Here is a 19,818-nt window from a genome sequence, read left to right as displayed (position 1 = left end):
ATTGCTTCTATACCCTGAAAAGTTCAGATCTTTTTAACTATCAAGAAAATGGGCATGGGATGGCTAGGGAGTGGCATTTGATCTGTGTGTGTGTGTGTGTGTGTGTGTGTGTGTGTGTGTGTATGTGCTTGTGTGTGTGTGTGTGTGTGTGTGTGTATGTGTGTGTGCGCGCGCTTGTGCATGTGAATTTGTTTTAAAGAGGGAGATAGACCAAAAGCAACAAAACAGAGGAAAGATTATCAATTACCTGCGGTGAGTTAGAGTATATAATGAATGAGAATGTCAGTCAAGTTCCTTTTCATATGCTGCAGCTGTTAACATCTATGCAATATAAAATGGTGAAACAGCTGAGCTATTTGCTATTATCTTGTTAGTGTTATGCTTCGCCAGTTTTTTTTAATTATCATTTTATGTTGGAACAGCAGACAAAAGAAGGCAGAGGAGTGGGGGTGGAGAGAGTAGGAGTGTGGGTGAAGGGGGGTGGAGGGGTTGGTAGAGCGGAAAAGAATGACTCCAAAATGAAACTGCACAGGCATACACACACTTGCAAAACATGGTTTTTCACCCTTCAGAATATTCTGATATAACAGAAGAGAAAAAAAATCTCTCTCACTCCCACATAGAATATTTTCCTTAATTAATATGACCCCCTATTTTACAAACTATAAACATCAAGCAATATAATTCAACAAAACAAAACTGAAAAAAAAAAGAGGACTGAAGAGTGAATGAAGTACCTGCCAGTCATGGTGCCAATACGCATAACAAACAAAATCCAGCTGGAAGATAATAGTAAAAACAGAACATTCTTCAATAGTTGTGCAACACACACAAAAAGCAAAGAAAAAACAAACCAAAGTCAGTTAATTTAAAGCTAGTCAGACAATGGACTTTAAAGCCTGATATGTAAATTGGACGGAGCAGTCAATGCCGACAAGCACTACAGAACCATGACTTGCTTGGTACAGAGGCCAACAAAAAAAAATACACCAGTAAACGATGGACTGACAAGTCTGATCGGTGGGACACGGAATTGGAGAGGGACGGAAGATGAGAAAGAAAGCGAAATTCCCTGGACCTGAAAACGGATGCGAATTTCGCATGCAAACTTCACATTGAAAGAAAATAATTCGTTAAAACCTTTTTTGTCATTGTGTAAATTCACAAAGCCAATTTTCCCACGAGCTTGGCATGAACTTTGCTGCAAAACTTTTCTTTTACATGCGGGAGTGATGAAACTTCAAATTTTTGCATGAAAATTTTAATAATCTATGGGCAGATCACTTCTCGACTGAGGCAGTGTTGGATGAGATTCCCCTCTACCAGGCCCATAAATTGAGCATATGGCTCTCTCATTACCGCATGTGTTTGTTGGACACCTCTGTCACAACTGAGCTTCTAAATCAGGTTGCTGCAAGCACCCTAATGCTGTCAGGGTTTTAAAATGTTTTTCACCTCAAACCTATGCTTCCTTTACTGCTTTGCATAAATTTTTTCTTCCATGACAGGACTGCATTCAAAATTCTCTCATTTTCCACACAGTGCTTGCTTTGATTATACTAGTGCTGTGGTATCAACCAAAACTGGCAGCAGGTGAATTTCATGTCTCTGAATGGACTGCACTTTTTTCTTTGCTACAAGTTTTGCTTGAGTTCTTCGAATGCGGATTTGGCATCATTTGTACGGGTCTATGAAATTTCAACTTGAGGGAGGAATGTGGATGAGAAACAACACCAGATCTGTTCACACTGTGGTTATTCATAACTGTTCTCCAGCACAAGATTACTGCTCAACACAAAACACAGGAATGCTTAAACGACAATCTTTTACGCTATTCATGTGGAATATTTCAAACAGTGAATGGTACACTATCCTTATGTTTAAACACATGAACACAATTAACCCACAAACAATAAAAAGAGAGAAGTATGCGTTCAACGCAAATCAAACAAAATCTCTAAAAACTCATGGTCTGTTAATGCCAGGTTGTAACACACACAAAAACCCTGTTTGAAAGAAGAGATCATAGTAATCTGAAACTTAATCAAAAGACAGCTGTCCACAGGTAATTTTTGTTTTATGTACAATGTTTTGCATACACAAAATGATTAGTACAGGGTTTTCTCTATGCATCCTGCCAAGCAAAGCAAACCCCCCATGGGCTGAAGGAACATGAAGCTTGAAGAAGACAACTGTCCACAGACATGGAACTTATTCAATGGGACTACTCCGTCATGGACATTGCTCATTGAGGCTGTGCTCAAGTCAAGGGGGTCTTAAACATAGGACACTCGCATTCTGTACAGGTACAAGTATTTGTTGCTTGGAAACAAATGATGAGCGCCCAATGGCAGCTGTCAGTTGGCTCTACCTTGTAACGCACTTAGAGCTTGGTCTCTGACCAAGGATAGGCGCTAAACAATAACCATATCATCCTCATCGTGACTAAACCCTCAACTAGCACAAAAAACATGTAGTTCTACAACTCAATCTAAACCCTCAACAAGCACAAAAAACACCTTTCCCATCCTCAACTTTCCACATATAATCAGCCTTCATTCTCAACAAATGTCTAATAGTGCTTAAACACATAACACCCCTCACCCATTTCAATTCAAAATCAGTTCTAATTCTCAACTACCACAAATACAGAGTGCTGCTACTCAAAACATCCCCCCCTCCACCTCAGCCCTTCCTCCACCCCCCACCCCCAGCAACCAATTTCTCCCTTTAGTTTGAAGGTTTAGAGCCAAGCCAAGCTGAGAACCTGTACCATGTCTCTTTCCAGCGCTGAGATACTGACCAGGAAACAAATTCTTTCCAGACCAAGAATGATGAACTGTGGAAGCATGGGACATGGGGGAATGTGATAGATGTCCAATACACTGAAATAACCCAACAGAAAAAAAAGGTGAATACTGAATGATTGTTATTATTTTTTTGTGGGTGGGATTTTTTTTTAGGAATGACCTTTTTAGTTTACATGGGAGCCTTTTGACAAGTAAAACAAATTAATCAGTATGTTAATAAAATTCATAAACAATAGTTACAAAAATGATTAGGTAGATCAACAGATACGTAAAACACCAAATGAATGTTAACATCAGTTGACTCGCATGATCAGATTCATTCCATTTTGATTGGATTTCAATACTGAAAATCTTCCCATGGAAAAGAAAAGTCTGGAATGTTGTCATGTCTATAAAACACACCACTCATGCTGTCAGACTTCAGTGAAACGTTAAGTAATAACCAATTGCTGATGAATACGCATTCAATGAAAAGTACACATAAATATCTGTTATATATATATATATGATGCATACACACTCTCAGACAGGGTGGCCCCTTCTTCATTTCACCACCAATCCATATTGCTCTCAGGAAATGATGCTGAATTTCTGTCAAACAGCGGTGTATGCAGCCAATGTAATGAGCACCACTCGTAACCACAGGCATGTTTTGTGCACTTCCATTTCCTTTTACCACGAAAATTTAACAGCTACAATCACTGAACAGCATTCAACTTTTGGCAGAAACACTGATTTGTCCAACACCAATTTTCAAGCTCCTTTTGTGGTGCACATATGTCTGAATCAGTGTATTCAATCAGAGGTCAGCGGCGGACCATAATATGCACCTTTTTGGATCTATGCCTTACACATTTATATGTGGACTAATTACAGATTTATTACAGAATTCTGAAACGATGTGGCTATATATACATTTCTTCCCCTGCTCTATGTGTGACTGAATGAGTGAACATCCAGCCTGGTTGTGAACACCACTCATTCCGTCTTGTGGGGAAAAATGGTGGATATTTCCTTTTTTTAAGGTAGGCATTTTATGAAAACGTACCTGCATTTATGAAGCGGTCCTTAACTTTTTGTGAAGTCTATATGTTATCCATGTTCTTCTTCCTCACACTGTACAGTATCTCTGATCCTTAACTTTTTATGAAGTCTGTATATTCTCCATGTTCTTCCTCACACACTGTACGCTATCGTCGACATAGACCAGTTCTTGTTCACATGCTGACTGCTGTGGTAACCAACTGACCGATATATATATATATATACATACAGATCCCTTGCTCCCTTCCTACTTGTGCTCTCTAACTTCCACTGGTCACTCTACAAGTTTTGGCAAAAGGCAAGATCTTTACGCAGCAGTTTTCTGTGAAGGTGACTGCTACAGGACTCAGGTCAGTCTGTGTGAAGGTACCAAGATAATGCCCCCTACCCCTTCCCACCCCCCTTCCCTCACTGCAAACTACACAATCAATGAATGCACAGGACTGGTGTCTAAGCACTTTTAATAATGTGTCTCTGCAGAAGATTCAACGCGATGTAAACGCTTTTTTTTTTATCATTATTTTTGTAATCGACAAATGCTGGATCTCTGTGTGCAAGTTCTCACTTTCTCTCAACCATTACGGTTTCATTAAAAAACAAAAAAAAAGAACAGTGAAATGCGTTCCCCCCCCCCCCCCCCCAAACCAACCCCTCCTTCCACTTCAACCAAGACCACTGTGAAGCAGGTTTTACTTAAGACCACAACCAGTAAACTGGCCATTATTTTTCAGCTGCCATATCAGCCAGACTAGCCTTTTACGTGGACTGAAACAAGTAGGCAACTTGGGTCTTATTCATCATTATTTTCATCATTTTCAATTTGATTTAAATTTTCCGTCAACTGAGCGAGACAGGGCTTAACTAGTCTAACAATGACTTTGGGTTGGGTTATCTTCGACTGGTTTTAAAAACTGGCAGACATTCAGCCCTTAACAGCCTCTCTGCGGTCAGCTGGGCTAGGAGTGAGATGATTTATTTCTTTTTTAAGCCAGACAGGCAACAAGAGAGTGCCCTTCCGGTTCTTTTTCAGCAAATGTGTGGAGTTCCCTCCATTTTTCTCAGTAAATGTAGCTGTTCCCTTGGTTAAAACAAAACTTTATTCACTAAAGCTGTTCTCGTCAAACAAACACTGTCAAACAAAAGCCACTTTTAATTTCCAGCACTTGTCATTCAATAACATACGTAGAAATCAAATCTGAAAATGTGAAAATGCAGTTATAATCATTTGCAATATAATGGCTGAGGTAAGGTAATACAAAAACAAACAACCCCCCTCACCCCGCCCCCCCCCCCCCCCAAAAAAAAAAAACAAAAAAAAAAACAAAAAAAAAACATGTGAAAGCTGACTATCAAGTCCAGAAAAAAATTCTTAGGCACAAAAAGTAACAGAGATCATTTCAGTACCTGAAAAACAAAAATTTCAATGTTAAGGCAGGATGTCATGACAGTATTTTTTTTTTTTATTTTTTTTTTTTAAGTCTGCACTTTTGAAAATCTCACCAGCCACCAGCAATATAAAAAATGTTTAAAAAAATTTAAATAAAAAGAAAGTGTCATGCCATAAGCATGCAATATTCTTTTCAACATATGCCCCCCTATTCCTGAATAAAGACCACTTTCTTCTGCACTTCAGTGAAAGAGAACAGAGACGCGATGTCTCACTGAGCTGTGTGTACAGTACACCAGACTGCATTTTAAAAGAATATCAGACAAGTCCAGAGCAGGGACCAGCATTCAAGGAGGGAGGGAGGGGACAGGGGAGGAGAGGAGGGAGGGGGAGGGGGAGGGGGAGGATTAATCTGAGGTGGTGGGGATGGAGGGGGATTCCAGGGTTAAAAATCTAAGAGAAGTTTCTTACCTCTTTAAAACAAACAATCAAATCATGACGATTGCTGGTTTTGATAGAAAACAGTGAGATACATCTTAAAGGTATGCTGGACAGGCACACAAACCTGCTGGAGTTGTTTTTCTAAATGTTTTTTTTTTTTTTTTTTATCCTCTGCGGTTATGGGCTATAGACGTCTCCAACATTCGTTTCCACAGATCTACAAGTGGGTTTTTACATATAACACTTTTATTTATTTTTTATTTTTTTACACTGCCGTTTCGGCAGACATGCTCTGTTTTTGGGGTATGCATGCCCACCAACATTCACACCTCCAGCTCTACCAGTCGCTTTTTACATTTCAGTTTCAGTGTCAAGGTGTCAAAGCATGCAGGTAGATTCATATGTGCTACACCACAGCTGCTGACAAAAAAAAAAAAAAAACCCCCCCCAAAACTATGACTCTTTTATGCTGTTGTTTTGGCAGACATGCTCTGTTTTCAGTATGCATATGTTTCCATAACCCACCGAACTGGCAAGGATGAATGAGTGTATTTGATCTTCTGCATGTATATACACATGACGGGAGATTAAGGCACTATCAGGTCTGCACATATGTTGACCTGGAAGATCACTGAAGAGAAAGATTTCCATTCTCAAGCCACCAGATACCGGCATATAATCCTGGGCAGTCAGATAGAAAGTCTAAAGCTCCAACCCTTGAGCACGTGCTGGTTGCTTGAATCAGTGACAGCTGTGGTTTCTGTTTTTAGTGCTGATTTTTGTTTCCACTGTTTAACATTGATACTGATACTGATGCAATCACAGTTGTTCCTTTTTGTTCTGCAAAGGAAATACAACTCAAATATAGTGCAGGTTCACCTTGGAGCATGCAACAAATTCTGATAACAAATCTTTGTCCACACAAACCTTCCCTGCGATGGATGCTTAAAAATGCAATTTCTCTTTTCACCAATTAATAAATAAACAATTGTTGATAAAATAAATCAATATATATATATATATCTTTTGTGTAAAGTAAAGAAATGAAAATAATACACAATAGTATATTATGTGCCTGAATAACTCTACACCACATCGGCCCAATAAAAACTAAGTCACAGAAGGTTCAAGCTTTAGAGCACTTATCAACGAGCATTGTAGGTTTTCAAACAAATCCTTGGAACTTTCCAAATCAGAACAACTGATGCTGTTACCCCTGAGTCAAACATGAAACGTTCCTCTCTACCTCTGATCCGGCCACTTAGGTCAGAGTGTTTGCTTGTGTCATGAAATAAAAATGTTGCCACTCTCTCACATCTTTGCTTGATCGGCAATGTAATGTTGAAAAATATAAGTTTGAACAAGACGCAGGGAAGATTCATGAGCACTGTATCACATTTGGGGGTGAAAAAAAAAAAAAAGACTGAGAATAAAAGAAAAGAAAAATGTGCACTGCACACAAAATCCATATCCACAATATCTCTGTCACTTTGCCACTAAAAGATTTACCAACAGACCTGGTAAACATAAAAAGTCAAGATTTGGACAACTACTGTGCAGAACATACAGCACTGTGTCATTTTGCTTCTTATCCATTTTCACTCATACCAGAAACTAGGGCTCTGATGAGGTATCTTTCTCTATGTCTTTTTTTAATTTTTTAAATTTTTTTTATTTTTACAACTATATGAAACCGATTTCACTGTGCCTTGCACAGCAAAACGCAAACTGTTTCCAGCCCCAAAATGTCTTCAAGTAATGCAAACAGATTTAACTTTACTCCAACAACTGCAAGTATTCCAAAAACACCCGATGCCTGACAAAAAGTCATGCAGCACGTACAAAACCCGTCCATGAATACCGTTACTTTCTCAACCACACACGCTGAATGAGACATCATGACATGAACTTTCATAAATACAAAGTCATAGTCGTCTAAACGTAGGCAATCATGTAAGATGAGGCACAAAAAAGGGAGTGAGAGAGAAAGAGAGAGAGAGAGAGAGGAAGTGAAGGAAAGTGAGTGTAAGAGAGAGAGAAAAAAGGTAAGAGAGAGACAGACAGACAGACAGAGAGAGAGAGAGAGAGAGAGAGAGCGAGGGACAGTCAGTGGGTAAGACAATGACAGAGGAAGGGAAGGAGAGAGTCAGTATAAGAGACAGAAAGGGAGAGAGACAAAGAGAGAGAGAGAGAGAGGGACAGACAGTGAGTGAGTGAGAAAGGGAGAGAGAGAGGAATGAGGAAGAGACAGACTGAGAGAGAGACAGCAAGACCAGGACCAGGACCAAGACCAAGTGTTCTTTATAGAAAACTTATTGTACAGCGAGTACAGTGACGGAATGGGTCGGTGGGCCAACAGACCACTATGTGCCTCCGTTGTAGGCATAGTCTGCCTTGTTGTGCATGATCAGCTTGTTCTCCACAAAGTAGAAGCTGTCTGACCGTGTTTCATAGGGTCTGTCGATCATTTCCCGGACTGCACACACACACACACACACAAAGGGAAAGAAAATAAGAGAATAGAAACAAACGTGAGTTATTCTGCACTGTCAGTGCATGAAAGTAATAACAACAACACTGCAAGTGTTTGGATTTTTTTTCCTTCTTCAAAGAAATCAATTTGTCTTACAGGATTTAAAAAAGGACATTATAACTGCATCACAGTCTTTAGCTGGTTTTCAGAGTGAAAATGATAACAGAATCTGCTTTTTAACTTTATTCAGCTGTTTTAACTCACTCTGGATGAAAGGCCTCAATCAGGACCCTACTGTTAACAAATGTTTCAGACAAAGGGCCCAGATCAGGGCCTTGGACGGTTTTGAATTTTTGGAGTGCCACCTAATTTCCAAAATAGCATCATGAGCTACGAATATCTTAACTGACCTTTCCACTCTCCACCACAACCAATAAATGCAGTGTGTGTTGCTGTGCTCGCAAGCAGGAGAGTTACTGTCATTGTGACTGGTTCACGTGAACAGTGCATGTCAACAATGGTGTCTCACCCAGTTTCGTCTCAGTCACAGGGCAGACAACAGAATTAGACGAAGGGGCGGTAACGTGGCTATACAACATTCTGAATTTAATCTGTTTCAAACTCTGTGTGCTTTCCTGGATTCATTTACAACTCTTCAGTGTGTGCAAATTCCGAACAAAAAAATATGTATACTTTCATCATCTTAATGTATAATAGCATACGAATGGAGGAAGTTTTATATTTTGTCCCAAACTAACCTATCTTACTGATCAGTTTTGAAGTTTTCAGTTAATAAATTCTAACATTTGTTTTTTGCGATTGTATTTCTTACCCATACAAATAGGTCATCTGTGGGGAAAGTCAGGGGAGCAAAACAGCAGTACTGAGTTAAAATTTTTCAGATGAAGGAGCATGTTTTCCTTTTTTGAAAGCTCTTAATTTCTGGAGTGGCACCTCATTTTCATAATGACATTGTACGCTAATATTACCTTCACTGTCCTTTCCACTGTCTGATACAACCACTGAATGCAGAGTTTACTGCTGTTCTTGCGAGCAGAAGAGGAATTTTCTGAGGGACTGATTCATGTGTGTCAACTGACCCAGTTTCTTTCACGGTCACATGGCAGACAAGCTAAGTGATACCACCAATGTTCCATGGCATTATAAATGCATGAAATGCAGTTTCAGTTTCAATTTCTCAAGGAGGCATCACTGCGTTAGGATAAATCCATATACACTACACCACATCTGTTAGGCAGATGCCTGACAGCAGCATGACCCAACACGCTTGTCAGGCCTTGAGCGCATGCTTATATGTAGCCAAGCGCTCAGCTGGCTTCAATGACTGTTTCACACACGAGCTGTAAAGAAGACGCCTTTTTCACAACTAATCCATTGACTCACTCATAATGCATGATGCCATTCCAAATTTGAATGCAAAACCCCTTTTAAACAAATCCTCCAATCATTTATCAAATCAAGTTTCTGTATCAGTCACTGCTGTTGTGCTCACACACACACATTTTAATCAGTTAGAAGCATATTTGATTTTAGTTTAATTGTTCGTCAGTGTAAAAAGACTTCAACTGATGCTAAGCTTACGTCATTTAGTCTGTTCGTCACATATAATACTACAGTTTACAATTCTATATGTGACTGCTGTTGGAAACTAAAACCATGTATTATAGTGTTTGGATCAGAATAGATCAGGCATTTAGAAATTACAAGGCCGATTTTCACTGTCGACACAACAATCACTCCACAACCTGTGTTGCTTGACGGCTTTGGCTTAGTTGAAAACTGTGTTTCCAACACAAAATATTTAACTAAATATCTCTTTTGTCGGATCAGTACACTACAAATATTATACACTGGCAGAATTGTCACAATTCCATCTTTAAATCTATTCCATTTGTGTTTGCCAACATTAAACTGATTTAACGCAGTTTGTAATTTTTAAAGCTCTGATGTTGATGATAGATAGTGATGACAGTGATGAGGATGTATAATTCAGAACCAAAAAATTATGCACATTTTCTACCTCTTATAGGAAGACAGAACAGGATGGTAGGAAGTATTATAACTTGCCTCAACTAACTCACTAATCAGTTTTGAAAAAAAAAATCCAAACTTTATACATAACTTTTTTGTTTTATTCTTTTTTTCATTTACTAACTCACAGAAATGGACAGTGTGTAGAGAAAATGAGAGGAACAAACTGGAAGAACTGAGTGAGTTAAAAGTGTATATTTTTTTTGTTTAAAACATACACACAAATAAAAATGGCAATGGTATTATTTTCATAGTATTTAGCCAACATCTAGCTAATAAGGGTTCATACAGGTTCTCAATCACAAGAATTAACAACCCTTCTGAAAACCTTCAAAAGGCCAAAAATTCAAAACGTCAGGAACCCCGACATTTTGCATGCTGGCATTTCTTTCAGGACTGACTATCAACAAATCATTATCTCAATTTAAATTCAAATGCAGGTGGAACATTTCACAGCTGTGCTTTATCGGTGACAGAAAAAATGGGTTCTTCTTTTTTGCTATCAGCAGTATAGAAGACAAAACTAAAAACCTTAACAAACCTGGGTAATTTTTCAAAGACTTTTAAGGACTTAAAAAAAAAGGGGTGTGTTTGAGAAGAATTTCTACCTGAAAATGTCTTCATACAAATACAACAAATCTGTGTAACTTTTTATAAATTCTTAAAAATCTATAACGTGTATGAACCCTACCCTACTAACTGACCGACCAACCTTCCAATACTCACTCTGCTCAGACGAGAGCTCAGGGAACTCGTATATATGCTCCACAGTGTTGCGGCTGTGAGGAATGCAGAAGCCAAACTCAAAGTCAAAGCACTTGAGCATGCGGTCGCGGAAGTAGTGCTTCTCGATCATGCGGAACTTGGTGACCTCTTTGTCTCCCACCACAAACTCCACCCTGCAACACACACACACACAACAATACATGCACACACACAAGCACACACACACACACACACAACAATACATGCACACACACAAGCACACACACACACACACACGGACCCATGCAAACACACACATGAACAAATGAGTCATCAACTGTAAAGGTCACCACAGGGAAAGATTTTTGTTAGTTGTTGTTTTTTTTTGTTTGTTTTTTTTCTTTTCTGGTCATGGACATTTTATAACATTGAGTGCCCGGTCATTCAACAACCTGGTTGGTTTTCTCCATGAAAGAAACAGAAAGAGACACAAAGGAAGCTTGAGAAAGACAAACAGAAGGGAAAAGGAAAAAAAAAAAAGAAAAAAAAAAAGATCCCTTTCCCAAGTAAAAAAACAAAAACAAAAACAAAAGCACATTCACACAACAAAAGTCTGAAAATGATTAGTCCAACACACATTTGTTCCTCTACCTGCACAAACAGTAAATGAATTTTTTTCCTTCTAATCTGTTAATCAGAGTTCAGGAGGGAGAGGATGAGGGGTTCTACCCAGGCCTTGTAGCAGCAAAGCATGCACCTTAGGTGCATCTGTATCAGGTTTGAAAAGGAGATATCACCGTTGGAGGGTGACTGACCCTGTGAGACCCTCCTCATGGGTCCCTGGCACAGGGACCTCCAGCAGGGGAGACGGTGGCCCCACACGAGTGAGGTCCCATCCAAATTAGGTGTTGGGACCATGGGCCGACCAAGACATGGACAAGCTGGAGCCAATGGACGCACATATGCGCTGTCGCCTGATGCACAAGCAAGGGTCCCACCTGCAGTATTCCCTCCCATGGTGGTACAGGTGCCCACAAAGAAGGTGCTGGCAGCTGTATAGGTAACCCCGACCCACAAGTGCTCAGTACTTCCATGCTGGGCTGTGATCGAGTCCTGGTGGAGAAAAATACTGGGGGCAAAACGTGCTGGGCTGAGACCTGGGAGACAGGTCCGCAACTGAGCCCAGAACATACCGTGGGTGAAAACACCGTCATCTCCCAAGGGGACAGCGGAAACTCTTGGCTTCCTTGATTTGATAACGGTCCGGAGGTGCAAGGACCCAAAAGGGAGGTGATGATCAGCGTGGATGTCATGACCGAGAAATACTTGGTCCCTCCACAGGGCTGGGCTGAAATCAGGGTAGGGAGAGGGCCTAGCCCTCCTCTGTGCCCAGTGTGGCCACAGGGTGAAGCCCTATTGGGGAATCAAGCCATGGGCACCAGCCAGAGGGTGTCAGGAGAACATCTTCAGCCACGCGTGAGAGTGAGAACCAAGGTCATCACGTAGCACCTCATGTAAAAAGGTGGGGACACATGCATGCTGGAAGGCAGTAAGGCCTACTGTTCTCCCGACTACCAAAGGCTGAGGTAGAGGACAGTGTAAGCTTTCCCCCATGTGGGTAGGCAGACCCAGAGGTACTATGTCCCGAGTGGGATGTGTTGGTGACCAAAAAGGCTACCCTGACTGACACCAGCTGGGCCACTCCAGGTAATGTGGTGGGCATCCACAGTTGAGCACCAAATGTGTAGGGTAAGGGATGCTGGGCTGAATCCAGGGAGGATAGGACCTGGGGTCATCCCTGGCCCTCTCGGCAGCCCAGAGTGTGCCAGTGGCACACCCCTGTACGGATAGAATGGGGGGATCTACCCACGAGTGCCAACCATCCTGTGAGTCCATCCCATGGGCTCACTGGCACATGGACTTTTAGGAAGGGAAAAAATAAAGAAAAAACTTGTCCAGGTCAGTGGGAAGTCCAGTAACCTGTCCCGACCTGGGTGTCCCGGGACTGCCTGACATGTGCGTGCCTCCTCCAGCAGGGGAGACTGGCCGGATAGCGGGACCACCTGATACGTGCATGTCTACCCCAGCAGGGGAGACCCGATGGATAGTGGCTTCACCTGACAAGCAGGTGGGTGCCATGCGCCCCACATCCCCTCCTGTAGGGATACTGGGATGACTTGACCTGGGGAGAGCATGAGAGTGGGGCCCTCCCGTCCACCCCCACTGAGGGAGGTGGGGGAGGGGACTCAGCATGGGAGGGATGGAGAGAGAGAGAAGTGCCATTACTGACAGCCTGTCCATGAACAGAGAACAGAGGGCTGAATCACGCCCCATTGTGACATCATGTCTGACCTATAACATGAGTATAAGATTGGCTGTGAGAGAGAGAGAGAAATGTATATATATGCATGAATAATATATATATATATATATATATATATATAATCGTTTCTCTTTTTTTTTCTTTTTTTTGTTAAGGCCATCTCCTAGTAGGGGCACATCCCTCAACAAAGCCATCCTCCACTTGGGATAACTTTGGGTCCGGCCTGAACTCCAATCCCCCACAGTCCCCTTCCTGACTGTGTTAGAAGTTCAAGCTGTTCCACCTCAATGTGTCAACAAAAACGCATTGGCCCGATCACAAACGGGAGAACCTGTGGGTCCAGGGACCAGAGAGAGCACCATCCCAACCTCATGGGTTAGGCAATCGCCGGAATGGTTAGCGATGCTCCGCGATGGGGACAAGTTATTCCCAAGTATTGCGGCGAGTCTGTAAGTAGAAGAAAGTCAGGAACGGTAAGCAACGACCAAAGGAGAGCAGAGAGCAAGACGAATTTCACAAAACAAAACATCAAATAAAACGTCACAAACAGACGCAAACGATGTACGATACATGAATCCCAAGACGAAAACGTCCCAGAAATCTGCAACAAGCAACAAACATGCATGAAAGGAAATTTTCAGACCCCTGCTGGAGTCTGCACTAGTTGGGTCACGGTTAAGTATGTGTAATTAAAAATAACATTTCTAATGCATAAAAGGTTGGCAAATCGATAATGCCACTTATCTGAAAAATGGCCACCATTGAGAATGATTGTTTACCTACTGCCAGAAACGGCATTTCATTGGCTAGCAGACGGCAGTCTAATGGCGAGATGTCATATCACTGAGTTGCCGCGATAAATTTTGGCCGAGAAGAGCAAACAGATAGGCCTGGTTTGCATCAGTTTGCAAAGCTTCATTTTCAAGGTTATGGAATCCGTAAACAGTTCAGTTTTGAATGCCAACTGTACCAAGCAAGAATAAACGAAATGACAAATAGTGTGTTGGGATGAGAATACTCATACCTGATCCACTGGGGGAGTAATCATTGTGCGAGATACCTTGCACCACCTGCAGTAGAACGAGTTAAACTGAACGAAAAAAGTACTGAAAACAAACAAACAAACAACAGTAACACACAGAGGCTACACCAACAAACTTCAACCCATCCCCTCCCCCCATACCCCCCACCCCACCCCCCCCAGGCAGTGAGTGACAACAACTCACGTGGCTCCCACAGTCTTCAGCTTGAGGAACTGCGGGGTGAACTGGTAGCGCACAAAGCGACCCGCGTTGGGGTCAAGGTCCTCCAGCTCCTGCTCCAGCTCCTCTGCGTCCGCTGTAAACACACATCGTTATGTGTGTATAGTGTGTGGGTGCGTGCATGTGTGGAAGGGGTGTGTGTGGAGGGGGAGTGTGTGGGGGAAGGGGAGAGGGGGGATGTCAGTGTGTGTGTGTGTGTGTGTGTGTGTGTGTGTGTGTGTGTGTGTGTGAGTCTGTTATAACTTACAAAAAAAGTTACATCATAATCAAATACAAATAAAATAAATATATATATAAAAAATCTCTCTTTTTTGTTGTTTTTTTTTAAAGAAGAAGAGAAAAGACATGGTGCAACAGCAAAAAGGTGAAAGAGTTTATGAGTTTTTCTCTATCTGATTCTGAGGATCCTGGGTTCATTCCTGGTGACACAATGCACACACATACACACACACACACAGAACCACCCCCCTCCCCATCCTACACACAGGCACCCACCCACACATCCACACACACAGAGGCACCCCCCATCCCCATCCCCCGGCACCCCCAAACACACACACACACACATGTATACATCCACCGACAACCAGTCTGGGATAAACCTTAACTGCCAACTTCAGAACACATTGAAAGGAAAAAAGAAATATAAATGATGAGAATACAAAATGAGTGATAAACAGAAAGGCACTAACAGGCATTCATGATTCGTACACTCATGTTCATTCATTCATCTGCATAAGCAACCTTAGTACACACAAACACTTACAGTTACACACACTCAACATTCAAGTTCAACTCACATACATGTATAAACACACACATTCACTATTTTCAACACAACACACACTAATTCCACACACACACACACAAACACACACAGACACACTACATTAAACACACACTACATTCAACTCAAACACATGTACAAACACACATATTCACTTCTTTCAACACACACACATGCTAATCACACACACACACACACACACACAAGCGTACCTGACGGAGGAGGCTTGGCAACTTCAAACAGCACTGTCTGTGTTTCCATGTCACGCAGGCGAAAGCGGGTGAAGTCTATTCCATAGATGTTGGCTTCAGGAGGGCAGAGGTACTCTGAAAAAATGGATGAAGGTAACATACAACTTTTTTTGTCTGTAGACTTAAAGAAATTTGTCTTTTTGCTCAAGCACATTGAACAATTAAAATACAAATACAGCGCTATCACTTTTAGAACACGGCCAGTCATTAAAAGATGCACCAAAATATTTTAATTAATAAACAAAACGTAATGATGATCGGTGTCATTCAGACTGAAGTGTACACAAAAGCAAACATTCATTTCCTGCAACACACACAAGACTGTTCAGAAAATTTGGAATACATGATAGACTGATGTGTTTGTTTCTCTCTCTCCTCTCTCTTGTATATGTATAACTTGAACTTCAAGTGAAAATATACATATATACATGCGACCCAACATATCAGACAACCATGTTCTACTTTGGGAGATGTGAAGGCTGGGCTGGTCTATGTTTCCATGACACTGACACACCGAATGCAGAAATGGGTCAAGGACTCTTTCACCCCTCAACTGCTAAACCCTGGTGCAAAGAGACATAGTGGCATGCGTCTGAAGTGCAGTCACTAATTTCTGTGTACTTATCATTAGCATCAGTGATTTTGCTGAACTAAAGGCAAGAACAAGTAGTCAAAATTCATACAGAATGCGGACCTGCAAGCTTTGTTCTTCTCTCAGTGAGATGACATCCCCTCACTGATGAGGATACTCATCAGAAGCAGTCAAGAGGTTGATACAAGTATCCATATTTGATCTTCTATGTGTGTATAAAACACAGATGGAATCAAGCAGGTTGATTCTCTGACCAGTGAGATCAGAGAAACTAGTAGTCCCCACCCTTCACTACACCAGACACCGTAACCAAGGTTCAGAGAATCTAACCCAGGATCCTCAAAACTTAAAGTGCTACAGATACTCGCCCACTTGGCCACTGAGCCTGCTGATAATTATCAATGACTGTACTGGTCCATGAATCATACCTGCAGGACACAAGAATGAAGTGAAGCACTGGCGTTTCAACATAGTCAGTACAAAGATGGCTTGTATTGTTGTAAATTGCACAGATGTTTTCAGGTGGGTGACGACAGGTGTTTGTCATCAACAAACATCATTCTCAATCACTGACCATCACTCATCGAGAACCAAATGCTGAACTTGCTGTGGTTGTGGCATGACCACTTTGTACACACACACATATAAATACATGCATACACTAACATTTATTCTATTGTATTACTCTTTTCATCACAACAGATTTCTCTGATAGAAATTCGGGCTGCTCTCCTCAGGGAGAGCATGTCGCTACACTGAGAGTGCCACCCTTTTTTTCTTTTTTTTGTCTGCCTGTAATCTTATTTGTTTTCCTATCGAAGTGGAATTTTCAACAGAATTTTGCCAGGGACAACCTTTTTGCTGCCGTGGGTTCTTCTGTGTGCAGTGAGTGCATGCTACACACGAGACCTCAGTTTCTGAATGACTACAGTCCAGACCACCACTCAAGGTCAAGTGGAGGGGTAGAAAATACTGGTGACTGTGGGATTCAAACCAGTGCACTCAGATTCTCTCGCTTTCTCGGCGTAAACATTACCACTTGGTCAACACTCTCAATCCCCCTCTCTCTGTCAGGTAGACCGATATGTGCACATGTATCGATGTATTCAGCAAACACACACACTCACACACACTGACATTGACACACTCTCTCTTTCTCTCTCTTTATTGATCTCTACCAAACTATCACTCTCTAATTCACACACTCTCTCTCTTCTTTCTCTATCCTTCCCTCTCTTGCTATCAGACAGACAGACACATGTAATACCCATCTAACAATATACATGTACAGTCAGTGACACACACACACACCAAACTCTCTCTCTCTCTCTCCCCCGCTTGCTATCACACAGACATCCAGACACATGTAATACCCATGTGACGATATACATGTACAGTCAGTGACACACACACACGCGCACACACACTTACTATCACACAGACAAATATGTAATACCCATGTAATGATATACATATGTACAGTCAGTCACACACACACACACACACACACACACACACACACTCCCTCTCTCTCTCATTATTGATCTCCACCATGTAACAGGCTATCGCTCTCTAATTCTGGGCACAGAGCTCTAGAGGAGACACCAGCTCTGAAAGTGTACATAAGAAAAAAACAGTATTGATTATCTTTCAACACCAGGTTGGCTCTGGGAGTTCCACTACCTTCCGCCGACAATTAGCTGAGCAGACTCTCTGCTAACAAGGTGTATCCACTAATCATAACTTGTGTATGTAAGCCCTGGTCCGTTCAGTCCAAGGCTGTCCCGGTCTGGGGATTTTTGGGGTCCCAGGTATCGGGACAGGACACTGACAGAGGATGAAACTGAAAGCATAGGTCCCAGGTATCAGGACAGGACACTGACAGAGGATGAAACTGAAAGCATACAAGTATACAGGGTTCACAAGAAGTAATGAACCACCTGGGAACCTGCATACACTGTCCTTCTTCTTCTCCTTGAGGGCACTGTCAGGATCTGGGGGAAACAGAGGTGTACCCAACCAATGTGAAGAGCACTACTCACAACCAGAGGGCTTTTTTCTTTGTGCACAAACACTTCCAATTTCCGCAAGAAAAAAACAACAACAACACAATCACTGTTTATAAACTACTGAATAGCTGTCAACACACATACATGTTTGAAAGCACTCATGGGCATGTGCATGCTTATACGAACACTGCAGTCCATCGTGGGTGGACTGTAACTCTTCACAAGGTCAGAGAAGTAAGAGACTGCAGAACAATTTCAACCAGATAATGGAAGCCAGTGTAACTAACATCCACACAGACATAGAGTACATGATTGTTTGCAAGAAGCTTTCAGGATCATACGAGTTGCTGAGTTTAGAACTTTCTGTAAAGGTTCTATGACAGAAAAAGGTAAACCAATCAAAAAAATATTTTGAAATGCAGCAGTCTAATATGAAAAAAACCCCCCGTTAAGTTATCTCTCCTTTCATTGCATCATCTGTGGATTTAACAAATTATTTATTTCAGGTGGTATTAGTACATGATCTTTCATATGGAGTTTATACTCAATATATAATAGAGTACCTCACATTTTTGCATTGTTTGTGTAAAGAGTATATCATGGAAGCCTACTTCAACTAACTGATGATGGTAGAATACACAAAGGAGACAGGTTTGGAATGGAGAAAAGAACAGATTCTGTTTTAACATTAAGTTTTAGTTTGTTACAGTTCATCTGGCTTTTTACCTCATGTACATAATTTTTTGTAGTTAATAAAAAAAAAAGTGCCAGTAGAGTTGTATATATATTCTCTTTATGTGTCATCTGCAAAAAAAAACAACTGATGAGCAACTAGAACGGTTCTGTATGATATCGGAAAGGTGGTATGGATGATAAATAAAGTGTGACCAAGCAACCAGCCACTGTGGCAAAGTGGATAACATTAAAACTGATGGCTCTGATGATACAAGTTCAATTCCCAATGGAGGAAGTGTTTTTTCAACCTGTGGCTGGCTCCTATCCTTAGCTGAGTGTGCTTATAAGGGAAGACAGGGTCCACACAGTGGATATTCATTCACTTCACAAATGCTTCTTTGGGTATGTTGCTCAAATATCCAGACTAACTCTGCAAGTGTCTGTGTCTTTCAGGCCTTGTTAAAACTAAGATTATATCATTATAAATGAAAGCATAGAGCAGAGCCTTGTTATGCAGTCCCAAACCTACAAAATGGACCTCTGTAACAACATCGTCATTATCCAAGAGGAAAACATAAATTTTGTCTTCATCCATAGCTGAAAGAAGGATTTCACCATCTGCAAGAGGTCAGCCATCCATTTTCAATTCCACACAAGTTTTCATATTTCCACACTAAATTACAATTTTCTTTACAAAAATCAAAACAAATGTTGAAAGTACTCAGCCATAAGTCATACTATTGTTATACACATTATTAGACATAAATGAAACATAACTGTTTTGAATAATTCTTTAATTTGGCAATTAAAACCAAATGATCAATTTTACGTTATATCACCTCAATTATATAGTGACTAGGTTTAAATGTTTGTACGAGGGTCATTCAATAAATAAGGTGAATTTTTCGGTATAAGGACTTCTAATACAGATAGAAGCTTACTTTTTTTTTTATTTTTAAAATTTTTTTTTACTTCTTTTTCACATGGATTTAATTTGTTTTGCAGAT

The 19,818-nt window shown here is 41.1% G+C and overlaps 1 protein-coding gene across 1 annotated transcript in view; it reads right to left on the bottom strand.

The window, feature by feature from the left end:
- Positions 1-5,166: 5,166 nt before the first annotated feature.
- The window catches only part of LOC143302223 (protein unc-119 homolog B-like), a 16,676-nt gene continuing 2,024 nt past the window's right edge, over positions 5,167-19,818 (bottom strand). The window contains exons 2-5 of the mRNA XM_076616799.1: positions 15,497-15,610; positions 14,462-14,573; positions 10,934-11,106; positions 5,167-8,158 (exon numbers count right to left, since the gene is read on the bottom strand). Coding sequence (XP_076472914.1) covers positions 8,046-8,158; positions 10,934-11,106; positions 14,462-14,573; positions 15,497-15,610 — 512 coding nt within the window. The 3' untranslated portion in view covers positions 5,167-8,045. The remainder of the gene's footprint in view (positions 8,159-10,933; positions 11,107-14,461; positions 14,574-15,496; positions 15,611-19,818) is intronic.

This window comes from Babylonia areolata, chromosome 29, assembly GCF_041734735.1.
Source record: "Babylonia areolata isolate BAREFJ2019XMU chromosome 29, ASM4173473v1, whole genome shotgun sequence".
Taxonomy (NCBI): domain Eukaryota; kingdom Metazoa; phylum Mollusca; class Gastropoda; order Neogastropoda; family Buccinidae; genus Babylonia; species Babylonia areolata.
Note: the sequence above shows the minus strand (reverse complement) of the source record. Positions and strands in the feature narration are given on the sequence as shown.